The sequence below is a fragment of the Cryptomeria japonica genome, chromosome 2 (assembly GCF_030272615.1).
Source record: "Cryptomeria japonica chromosome 2, Sugi_1.0, whole genome shotgun sequence".
NCBI classification, from domain to species: domain Eukaryota; kingdom Viridiplantae; phylum Streptophyta; class Pinopsida; order Cupressales; family Cupressaceae; genus Cryptomeria; species Cryptomeria japonica.
In genome coordinates, this window is record NC_081406.1 from 391,760,273 (window position 1) to 391,773,367 (window position 13,095).

At 33.7% G+C, this 13,095-nt stretch overlaps 1 protein-coding gene across 1 annotated transcript; it reads right to left on the reverse strand.

The window, feature by feature from the left end:
* Positions 1–7,853: 7,853 nt before the first annotated feature.
* LOC131064466 (amino acid permease 3) lies at positions 7,854–10,959 on the reverse strand. Its single transcript, XM_057998627.2, has 7 exons — positions 10,592–10,959; positions 10,235–10,468; positions 9,912–10,005; positions 9,605–9,819; positions 9,224–9,363; positions 8,909–9,136; positions 7,854–8,593 (listed from the first exon to the last, which is right to left on the reverse strand). Exons 1-7 carry the CDS (start codon positions 10,737–10,739, stop codon positions 8,165–8,167), a joined length of 1,488 nt encoding a protein of 495 aa, XP_057854610.1. The 5' UTR covers positions 10,740–10,959; the 3' UTR covers positions 7,854–8,164.
* Between the last annotated feature and the right edge of the window lie 2,136 nt (positions 10,960–13,095).

Here is a 13,095-nt window from a genome sequence, read left to right on the forward strand (position 1 = left end):
GATGATTCAACAAAGATAGACTAAATGTTTAGTAATATAGGATATAATGTAGATGCATGAAAACTTGGAGATTGTGAAAATGAGGAATGAGAGCTCTATTTATAGGGAAAATAGGGCAATGGATGGTCAAGATTGGATAATATTAACAAGGTCCAGGATTGAAAGTTAATCAATCCATGTTTACAATTCTCACCAATGAAATGGTGACAATCGTCAACAAGAGGTTTCTTAAGAGGAGATGTAAGAAGCATTAAATGCTTGAGAAGACATGAAGGTTACCTTAGGAGGTAAGGGTTAAGGTTAGGTTAGGGTTATCCATTGGATAAAGCTTTTACCCAAGGGGTAAACTCTTGTGCAAGGGTTAAAGGGATAACCAAGGTTAAAGCCATGAATGCTTGATGAGACCCTTGGGTTAGATGAGGGTTAAGTTAGAGGAAAGTCTCTAACTATGCAAGAAGGTTGAGTTACCATTAATGGTTAGGAATACTTTGAAGGTTAACTTATTGAAGACATAAAGCCTTTAATGCATTTCAAAGACTTTGGAGGCTTTGAGAAGTGACTTCTCTTTGCTTAGGAATGTGACAATAATTAGGAGATGAATTAAGCTAAATTGGAAGTGATTAGAAGAATCTAGAAGGGGTTTAGGAGACAAGTGGGAAATGTAGTTAAATGCAAGTGGATGGAGGAGGATTTTAATTAAAATAAAATTACTTTATTTCAAGAAAAATAGATGCAACTTGCATAAATACAAGTGGGGGATTTAATAAATAAATTAGATTTATTTATTTGCAAGGATCAATTTAATTAAATGTAAATTTAATGAAAAAAGGGAGAAAGGGGAATTAATTAAATAAAGTGATTTATTTAATTAAAGGCTAGAAAAGGTTTAGGTGAATTTAATTAAATAAATTGAGTAATTCATTTAATCAAATAGATGAATGTGAAGAAATTAATTAAATAGAATTTAATTAATAGGAGGAATGGGGTTAAAATAAATATTAAATATTTATTTAGGAAAGTGGTCAGATTTATACGTCTACATAAATATTTTTTGGTTGATGCAAGATTACTAAGAACCGGGGATGCTCCTACATCACTCATCATGTGGATGAATCTTGGAGCATAATCTATGTAATTGGAATTGATACCATGTTCTTTGTATCTCAAGAAAGATGTAATAGTAAAGAAGACTATGAAATTAGTATCTTGTGAACATGTGTATTAGGATTTGTAGTAGGTTTATTTTGGAATAAGATGTACTAGATGTGTTTGTTGTAAATAAATATTCAATGTGTATGTAACTCTAGATTAGAAAAGAATTAAATGATTGAGTGATACAATTAGATTATCTTGTGTATATCTTCTGGAATAAAATTGGATTATCTTGTGTATATGTTTTGGATGGTAGTGGAAATGTTAACGATCATGTACATACTTTAATCAAAAGATGTTATCCGCAATGTTAATTATCTTTGGAGCATGAAAAGAATGAGTAGTTGTAGGTTTGAATGAACTCTATGATTCTTCTTTATGTGGAGCTAATTTCTATGTATAGAGAGAGTATATTGAACCATGGTGACATTGAAAATAATAAAAAAATATTATGCACTTGTACCATGTATTCTTATGTGATAGGAAGTGATGATGAGGTAGTCGAGGTTATGATCTTGTAATGGAATAGGATGGTGTAATCAATGTGTGATACATGTTGTAAGAATGTTCATTAGGCAAAAAATAGATGGATATCTATATGGAATATGATTTGCTATTAGATATATCCAAGGGGTTGAGCTTAACTGGTTAAAACACTGGGTTCTCACTGTGGAGACCCAAGTTCAATTCCCAATAGGGACATCTGAAGTGGAATTATAATTTGTGACTCTTGGCCTTCCATAGGATGGGGAAGGTCTTGGGGTCAATCTAATCAAACATAATAATAATTCAAAGATATGTAATGGGGATGGGGCCCCCTACTATGTCCCCACTGGTTCATAGCTCCAGTCAAAAGCTATTCAGGCTTCGCCCAATTATCGATAAAAAAAATAAAAAAATAAAAAAGATTTTCTATTAGATATCTTGCTATAAGAAATCTCATTTGGAAAGTAGCTAGCATTTGTTGTGTAGACTCGTTTCTGATCGAGTATATGTTATCTTGATGGGATGCATGATGAAACTAATAAAGGAAAATAATTATAATTACTTATATATTGATAGTGCTATTTGGATTCTTAACGAGTTAGATGGTTAATGAAGAAATGGGGAATTAGGAACACTTGGAATTGGTGTTTTAAAATGAACTTAGAGAGTTAACGAGAATATAATAGGATAAGTGTTTGAAAATTCATGACTCTCATGAAGAGAGAGATAGTAATGTAATTGTTATAACAAATACTAATGGCATTATGATATTGACGTGTTATGTGTTATTGCTAGTAAGTAATGACATTAAAGTACCCTAGAGAATGAATGAATAGATGATTGAGTATAGGTACACATTGAGATGTTAATTTCTATAATTCTATTTCAGCTTGCGTTGTAAGAGGTTATGGTTATCTTCATGATTTTTATGCATTCTTGTGAAGTTGATCAATGGTTTGAAGTTATGTTAGTTTACTATGTTGCATTAATAGATGTTCTATAAAAAAAAATTCTCTGTTTGTTAGTTAGTGTAGTTATTTTTTGTAGGGTATTTTGATGGGCATTACAAAGTCTTCTTAGAGACTTAGTAAGTACCATATCTCTGTCACTAAATACATTGAATCATTCTTGTATTTTCAAATTTGCCAAATAATTTCAGTAGAAAAAATAGACCAAAAAACATTGATATCTTTCTTGAGGCTCGACACAAATCCAAACACAATCTCACAAGTACTAATGTCAGAGCTGACAGATAAGCCAAAAATATTCCATATTTTTTTAGCAAAAAAATAATTAAAAAAAGTGATTCACGGTCTTAGGCAGTTTGCAGGGTTTGCAAATATTAGGCTCCCCATTAGGTTTATTGGTAGGTGGTCTGTTAAGGATCAGGCACCACAAAAATCATTTCTTCTTTGGCTCAACCAGTCTTCTCCATAGGTTCTCAAAGACCTTCTGCTAGAAGGAAGAATTCTAATTCATATTCCAGTAATTATTAACATGGGCAACAATATCATTATTATTAGTAACATAGTTATATATGGTTTTAGCTTTGATAAGAGGGTGTAAAGAACCATCAGAACATCTAAAGGAGGTGAATCTAGTATTGTTAACTTCAAACTATTTGGGTAGGATGCGGTGAGCACAAGCCTCCCTAAGCACAATATAGGTCCTCCAATGTGCCTTAAATAATTTAAATTTAAATTTCATGTAATGTTGATTAATTAAATGTTAATTAATCAAATAAAATATTTTTTTAATATATTTATTGAAATTATAAATTTCATGACTACTTTATCGATATTTTATAATTTAATATTAATTATTAATTTATATTAAATAAATAAATATAATAAACAATATAAATAAAATAAAATAATTGCTACAATAAAATATATTTTTTTAATTAAAAATATAAATTTTGATTTAAATAAAAGAAATTTTCAATGAAAAATTATTTAAAGAACTAATTTTCACTCTTATGGATTTTGTACTTCACCCTTATGGAATTTCGTACTTATCCTATTTTCGAATTTATATTTGATAATATATAAATTTCATGTTGTCTTATGTACATAGTTAGGAGAAGGAGATTGCAAAGGAAAACATGAAAGGTACGTGCTGTGAGACCCACCACCTAAGCTGACAAGCTTTGTCAGCTTAGTATGTGCCGTTTAAACCATCCCCTATTTTAGTAGTATTTGTTTAAAAAAATATGAACTATATATATTCATATTAAAGAATTTAATCTAAAAGAACTTAACTCTGACTAATGAATAACATTCTTCATATTTTAATTATTTATTTACTTTTCTTGTACAACCAAAGTAACTCAATAGTCCATCTAACTTATTTCAAAGAATCCTCTTTGAAAAGAAGGAACCATAATTTATAGATTATTTGCTCAAATAATATTGGGTAAAAAGTTGTTTTTAATTCTTAAGAAGGAATATTATAGATTGTGTAAATTTTGTATTATAGAATATATTTATAAATAACAATTTTTTTTCCCTAAAGTTGAATTAAAATAAAGGAAAAGAATCATTATTATAAAATACTTTGTTTAATTTATCTCTTAATCAATCATTGGTTTTATTTCTAGATTTAAGTTGGAAGCTATAAGATGATATCTACATTAAAAAAATGCTATGATTTATTAATAATGTGATATAGATTTTAACTTGTCATTTTATTTAATGATAATTGGTTTTAATATATTTTATATTGATAAGTTTTTTTATTTAAATGTGAGCTCTCTAGGCATAATATCAACTCCCTCAATCTAAAACTTGACACCTTTGGTAAAGCCTATGGAGCCTAGATCTCCAGTTCCAAATCTATCCTACTTGGATGGAAAGATGAACCACCGGACTGGCTTCAGCAGTTCAGATACTCATGGGGAGGACCCAATACGATAGTCAAGTATCTCAGTATCCCCTTCTCTATATCTCCCTCTCTTCGAGACATGTGGAGTTGGGTCAAAGGAAAAATAGATAGAAAACTTAACAAGTGGAACAATAGGATCCTCTCCCTAGCCGATAAGATTCAAGTCGGTCAAAAAATCCTCTCTTTGTATAGTATCTACTACTCCTCGGTTTGGATGTTCAGCAACTACCAAGTTTTTTTAAATCCAAAAGGCTATCAGATGCTTCCTATGGTCTGATGGTAAGGGCAAAAGAAAGGCCCATGCGGTTAAATGATCCTAGTGCCACTTAGACAAAAAAACTTGGTGGCCTGGGCCTTAAGGATCTTAGAATGCAAGGAATCTCCCTCGCTGCCAAGTGGATATTCCATGCTCTAGAAGGGCAAAAACCTTGGAAGATTCTTGTCCTAAACAACATACAAAATGGTATCCCCAAGGCTGCCAAATCATGGAAAGCCCTCCCATTCAGTGATATAGTTGCTGGTAGTTTATCTGTGTCTATCCAAGGCACCTGGGTGTTTAAGTCCATCTAGAAAGCCTGGGAGCATGTGCGTAGACTTATTGTCAACTCTAGAATTGAATGTGATAACACTCTCCATGGTGAAAGATCAATATGGTGGAACCTCTACCATAACTCTAAGCCTCTAGCCTTAACCCAAGGTTGCTCTGCTAAATACTGGCATAATAAAGGAGTCAAGTATCTTATGGATATTCTGGAACATGACAACCTCATCACCTAGGAGGACCTTAGTAGTAAGTATGATCTCCCTGCTTCACATAAGAGGACCTACAATATGATTAGAAATTCATGTAATACCCTCAACCTTTCCAGAAACACTCATGTAGACGTCCACAAGTACCTCTCATTCCTATTGAAGGATGGCTCCCCCCTCCCCAAAATTAAAGCCAAGGTTATTTACAACTTGCTTAACCAAGACACCTTAGTGATCGATCATGTTAATACCTTGTGGAATATTGACCACAGCCCCACCGCTTGGCATAAAACCTTTGAGAAGCTTTGGAAATATCCCATCCCCCCTAAGATTAAATGCTTCAGATGGCAACTCTTATTGGATAGATTGCTTAGGAATAATTTGGCTGCATACGACCTTTGCTCTGTTTGCAATAAGACTGAGTCCGCTTGACACATCTTCCTTGACTACCCTTTTTCTAGGGAGATCTGGTTAATGTTTGGAATCTTTATCACTGAACATGTCTTTACTTATGATATAGTTACTAGTTTCGTCCATAGACTTAAAAAGGATGCTAACTTAATCTGGCAAATTATGTCTTCTTTCATACTTTGGTTTATTTGGAAACTCAGAAATGAGGAGAAGTTCCAAGGTAATGTTAGGGAACTTACTGGTTTTTTTAAAAAACTCACACATTACAAAATTGTTGTACAGGTTTTCTTTCTAATGAACGTTGAGCGAAACAAACTGTCGTGGTTCCTCAAAGAAGGTCGAGCCACCATGTTTATCTATGAAATGCAAGATGGGTACGAATGGGCCAGGATCGCAGAGAACCAAACCGCCTTTGAGGTTGCAGTAAAGAAACTAATTAAGGAACTTCAAGATACCAGAGTTCCCCCCTTCAATAGGATAGAGATGTGTACACAGATCATGGAAAGGAAGAAGGTGGTCTGGATGGAAGGACCACAGGGCTGGAGGACCAGGATGAAATCCTGCACTAGTGCCTTATGACAACAAACATAACTATATTTACTCCTCAGTCTTTCCTATTTCTGAGTTTTTGTAGATCACTGTATATGCTACTCGTTTAAATCTTTTTGGTTTCACTGCTTGACGGTTGAGGCCCTGCCTCCCCTGAACTCTTTTGTATAAACTCTTTTTCGGTCTCTCGATCTCTAATATAAAAAAAAAATGTGAAAAATTAATTAAAAATAAAATTTGATTAATAATTATATTAATTTTTTTATTAACAATCGTTTAATTTGATGACTATATGTACATTAAAAACACACATTGATTATCACATAAATACTTACAAATTATTAGTAAATGGTAACTATTTTAGTAGTATTATTTTGAGAAATGTTATATTATTTATGTCCATCTTAGCCTTCCAATGAATAATATTATTCTTATTTTTAATTATTCATTTATTTTTATACAAATTGAAAGGTATTAAATATAACTCGACAATCATAAAATATATTTACTACTTCTAACTCTTTAAGAAAATTATGGTGGTTTATTCTATAATTAAGATTTTATGGTTTAATTAGTCTACAACTCCCTTTTAAAATGTCAAGAGAAATCCTTCTTAAGATGTCTATTTAATTTTCTACGTGTATATGATAAATTGATTAAAAATAGATACCTAAAAAATGATAACTCTACCTTAAAAATGATACCTCTCAATATCTTTTACACACATTTATATAAAATGAGTATGCTAGTATTAATCTTATGTACACAAGAATAATATTACTTGTACATCTATATATTAAATAACATACATATAGATGTATATTGTAACATTTACATTGTTTTTATTTGAAGTATTTTTAGCTTATGTATGTGATTTCTAATTTCACTTTTGAAAAAGTCAATTTTGTTTTTATTGTAGATTATATTTTATTTAAAAATTAGCTTATTATTAAATGATATCACTAAATTATGTTTCTCGTTAAATGTACATGCACACATCATATGTAAAAGTATTATTAGGTATATATAATTTCATATATATTATAGTATTACTTTTATTTTTACATATATGAGAGTAATATTATCTGTATAGATAAATATTATCATGTTATATCATTTAATAGTAAAATATTAAGTTATTAAATCAAAGATATGTGCATATTATTTTTACTTGCATATATAAGTATTACATTAGAATTATCTTCCATAAATATATGAACACATAAATTTTATTTTTTAGTTAATAATTATTATTTTTTATCTGTATTGTTCAATTTTATTTTATTGGAAGAAATTTTTCAATCTTGTGTCTTATTTTTAAATTTTTATAGTTATAATTTTTTAGATTATATGTGAATTGTGTATTTTGATGTACATGATAACGACATAAGATTTTTTTATACCATTCTGAAACATGATTTTACATATAATTATTTTTTATCAATATTTTACACAAATCTAATTTATAAAAAAATATTTTGTTTATACTGAAAATAAAATTACCTAGAGTAGAGTGTTTTGATAATTGCAAAAGAAATGGGGCATGAGCCAAAAAGCAAGAGGAGATGTAAAGCTGATGTGACAGTGGAATTGCTTTCAAAAGAGAAATGAATTCACAAGAATTAGAGTTTGAAATCCAAGAAGGATTTGATTTGATTGATCTTAAAACATGTGCGACTGCAATGTAAGAAAGAGGAGCGTGAGAGAAGGTGATGGATGAATCTTTCTTTTACACGAAAGATCTAATAACTAGGAAGTAGTTGCGTATTACAATTTGATAGATCCAACTCCACTAATGAGATGATGACTATGGGAGGGAGTCGTGCTTATTATTTATTTCAATGCAAACCAGAGGGAGAGCTGCTGAAATCAGCCAGCAGCTTCATGCCCATCACAAACTACATGTTTACATCAAAATCCAACTTAAAAGTGTTTAATACGCAGTCTTGAAAGGCTTGTACCCACTTAAAGATTCAACCACACCGACTATGGATCCACTGGCAGCTGCTATGGAAACAACCAGACACACCATGCTCAGGATCTGCAGAGCAAACCACTTGGAAGACCAGCGGGGGATTTTGTTCTGAGCTATGTACATCGTCACCGGGAAGTAGACTGTCAATGGCCAGAAAGCCACTGCGCCCATCAGTCCCACCACGCTGTTGAAGAATGGCAGGAGCATCGATACCAATGTCGTGCTCACCACAAAACATGTCCTCCACACCACCCGGAACACATTCACATTGTATGCCCCAAACGACGGAATTGGCTGCACCCTGTATTCCTTGGTCACAAATTCACTCTTGTGCCATTTCTTGGCTGCCCAGCTTTCAACAAATGCAAACAGAGGCTGGCAGTACACCTGCAACACAACACATTTCAGTCAAGATTTCTATAATCTATAATATTGTTTCTAAATTAGATTGTGTAGAAGTTTTTGTATCAACGTTTTGGATCACATTTTATGTATGAGTTCTAGTTAAAGAAAAAAAAAATTCATACATGAAATGTGATCCGTCTCCTACACAGTCTAATTTAGAAACAACTACTCACAACATGAAATGTTATCAGCAATTTTGATTAAAAACTCCTACACAATCTAATCGAAAAACAAGAAAGATCACAGATTTGTATAAAAAGTTCAATTGATCATTCATAACGTAGTGATTGGGCTTACCTGATATGCGCCAACCAAATGGATAACAATGGCAGCGTTGGCAATATCAATCATCCAAAAGGGATTGTAGAAACCAAACCCTGTGAGGAGATTCCCTGGGGCCTCATCTCCGAAAGCTGCGTAGCCCATACACCCACATAGCATGTAGAACACCGTTGTTGTTGACACGCCCAACATTGTTGCCTTTTTCATTGTTTTGTTCTCAGCTGGAGGTGATTTTATTGTGTCCTGAAAAACCCATCAATTAGTAATGTCAGTTTCACATCATTCAAAGTGGACCAACTCTGCTTTTGGTCCAGTTTAAATGTATAATACCTGGATTTCGATGAGGATCATCGAGTAGGAATAGGCGAATGCAATGTTCCCAAGAGCTTGGAAGGTCCTCCAGATCTTTTCGGCTTCTGTGACTAAACCGATGCTGACGCCCGTCATGCTGCCTCTGAAATGTCCCAATTCTGCCACATGCATATTAATAGTATTGGTCTTGTAATTTCAAACAATACCCATTGAAAATCTAAAAAATCCTCATTTGCCTTAACCTACTGGTTTTCAGTTAAACGCCTACCACTTTTTTAAAATCTTTTCATAACAATGTTTCGGATCTTATTGATCCAAAATATTGATGAAAAAAAATCTCACACAAACTTGATTTAGAAATAACAATAACTTCCAATTGTGAAAATTTGGCATCATTACCTGCTACTTTACCGATGCCAAGGCAGAGTCCAATGGAGGAATAGGTAAAAGACATGACTGCAGCCACAATGGAGAGCCACCATAGTCGGTCAAAGTCTGGAATTTGAGAAAGCAGAACTTGTACCACCCCAAACATTATCATGTAGGGGTTGTTAGAAATGTGGCAGGGAGCCTCATGTCCCTGGCTCTGAAAACAATCCGACCTTGCAATCGCCCTGCCAATCACGAAAACATTATTACTTTTTCTATCTACTGTCTCCCCTGATTCAATTGTACCAACTGAATTATGTTCAAGAAGGAAACTCACGTCATGCTTATGGATGCAGCAATTGTATACCCAATTGCAGTTCCAACAAGATTGCCATATTGGGCCAAACCACAAATCTTGACCTGCAAACCATCTGGAAAGACCAAATAGGAAAGGAAAAAAATGTCAGAAAAAAAGCCTAGTACATAGTTGTTAAAATGAAACGAAATGAATGAATTTTAGTGATGAGATCAAGCAATCTAAAATATTAAAAATTGCATCTTTAAAACATTTTCAAGTTCTTTTTTACCATGACTCAAGAAACGAAACCGTGCCTCATCAAATAACTCATTCACCCTTAAAAAGAAATATGAATGCGTTACCTAGATTTACTTTTACAGCATCCATATAGGTATAATTTCTCTTCCCAGTGACTGGATTGGGAGATCTGTAACAGTCGGCCAGCAAGCAAGAAGTGTAATACGTTACAAAGGAAAAAGCAAGCATGACTGCAGGCCCAGCAATCCAGCCCAACTGAGCAATAGCCCATGCCAAGGACAGCACTCCAGACCCTATGACAGCTGTTATAATATGGGCACTTGCAGTCCATAGAGTGCCTGCATGCAACAATACATTAAACCCAATGATTAGCCATTAACTACATATCTTCAAGCAATCAAACAATTCAACCAGACCAAAAAGTCTGGATTATGTATCAGATGCAAAACCTTGTGACATACCTTGGCGTTTAACACGGCCATCATCATCAAAGTTCTTGAGATTAGAGGGTTTTCCATTCTCAAGGTGGTCAGCCTCAATGGAAACTTCAGCCATATTCCCCTGCAACTCGACTTGCAGATAGAAGTGAGGGGCACCATTTTGAGCCATCTTCTCTACCAAGGCACTAAGTTTTTCTTTACTGAACAGCCCTGCACCAAACAAAACCTCTGGAGCAAAGCAAAGCAAGGCTGAGCTCAAGGTCTAGAACAAATGAATGAGCTCATATTTTACACGCCTTGAGACACAGATATTTATGGACAGAAGCCGAGTGTATAGTAGAAAAAATATATAATTCTAGTAAATACCTTAAAATCTTCATGTGCACTTAACTTCCGCATCACAATCATATTGCATTTGCATTAAAATATTTGCAAAGTAAAGCGAATCACGACTCGTGGTTCCTAAAAATCTGGTAGACCAGGAGTTAATTGGCCAGGAATTGACCCACACTCTTCTCTCCACCTGACAAGTACTCACCACCACTATTGACATTGACTTTATGAGGTATCTTTCACAGGAATGTCTTACTTCATTTTCAGTAATCTCACTTACTTCGGGAGTGGGACCATAAACAGAATCTGCACTAACCACTCATACTTTCTCTTACGCCAATTACTACCTTGATTAGGCCGGCTAGGATTCCAGGATTCCACTCATTCTTTCACAGCAAATTCCTAAACGGGTGAATGTGATAATGACAAGGCTAATGCTAATGGTATTGATGACCAAGGGCAATTATTGGATGCTTTAAATGTTGAGGTATTGTGCTTACCATCAAATTTCAAATTCTTCCCCCTTCAGCGGGGAAGGTGATAATGACAAGGGCAATGGTATTGGTTTTCACATATGTAGTGTGATATTTTAAATGGTATTGTTGTTCTTGTCATCAAAATTCAAATTCTATTAGTTTTCGAGTGTTCTCATTTTTGTGATTTTATCAGTTCATAGCTTGTATTAAAACCATTTACTCCTCTTTAAATGTCTTATTGTTCTTGCCACCAAGGTTCAAACTCCGCTAGAATGTTATTGATGAGTGTTTATGTTGGGATGAAGTCCCCAATTTGTGACATAACCAATTCAAAGATTGGATCAAATACATTTACCCCTTTTTAATTAAATGTGGTGTTGTCATTCTTGTCACCAAAGTTCAAACTTTGGTAGGATGTTATTGTTGATTGTTTATGTTGGGGATGGAGTCCCCCATTAGTGACTTTATTGGTTCATAGCTTACATATCAAACACATGTACTCCTCTTTAAATGTGGTATTGTTGTTTTTTACCACCAAGGTTCAAACTCTGTTAGGATGTTATAATTGAGTGTTTATGTTGGGAATGAAATCCCCTATTTGTGACCTCACCGATTCATATCTTAGATCAAACATGTTTACCCCTCTTTAAATGTGGCATTGTTGTTCTTACCACCAAGGTTCAAACTCCAATGGGACATTATTTTTTAGTGTTTATGTTGGAGATGAAGTCTCTCATTTGTGACCTCACCTATTCATAGCTTGGATTAAATACATTTCTCTCTCTTTAAATGTGGTGTTGTCATTCTTGTCACCAAGGTTCAAACTCCATTAGGATGTTATTGTCAAGTTTTATCTTAGGATGAAGTCTCCCATTTTGTGACTTTACCGATTCATAGCTTGAATTAAACATGTTTTCCCCTCTATAAATGTGGTATTGATGTTTTTACCACCAAGGTTAAAACTCTGTTAGGAGGTTATTGTTGAGTGTTTATGTTGGGAATGTAGTCCCCCATTTGTGATGTCACCAATTCATAACTTAGATCAAACATGTTCACCCCTATTTAAATGTGGTGTCCTTGTTCTTACCACCAAGGTTCAAACTTCTTTATGATGTTATTGTTGAGTGTTTAGTACCCATTAATGACCTCACTGGTTCATAGCTTGGATAAAAAATGTTTACCTCTATTTAAATGTGGTGTTGCCATTCTTGCCACCAAATGTCAAACTCTACTAAGATGTTATCGTTGAGTGTTCATGTTAGAGACAAAGTCTCCTATTTGTGACCCCGCCAATTCATAGCTTGTATAAAATTTGTTTACCCCTCTTTAAATGTGGTGTTCTTGTTCTTGCCACTAGAATGTTATTGTTGAGTATTTCTATTGGAGATGAAATCCCCCATTTTTGACCTCACAGAATCATAACTCATGATGTTGTCACTCTTGTCACCAACATTCAAACTCTATTAAGATTTTATTATTAAATATTCATATTAGAACCAAAATCCACCCTTTGTAATCTCACCAACTCATAATTCAAATAAAAAAACATTTGCCCTCTTTAAAAAAAAGAAGAAGAATAAAAGTAAGAGATGAGCATGTTGATGGACCACCTCCCTCCGTCCCATATACCGAATCTCCACTCTCCACCCTCCAATTTCCGACCTTGAATAATGATTAAATATGTGGCTCTCGCACTCCTTGGTCAAAAGCAACAAA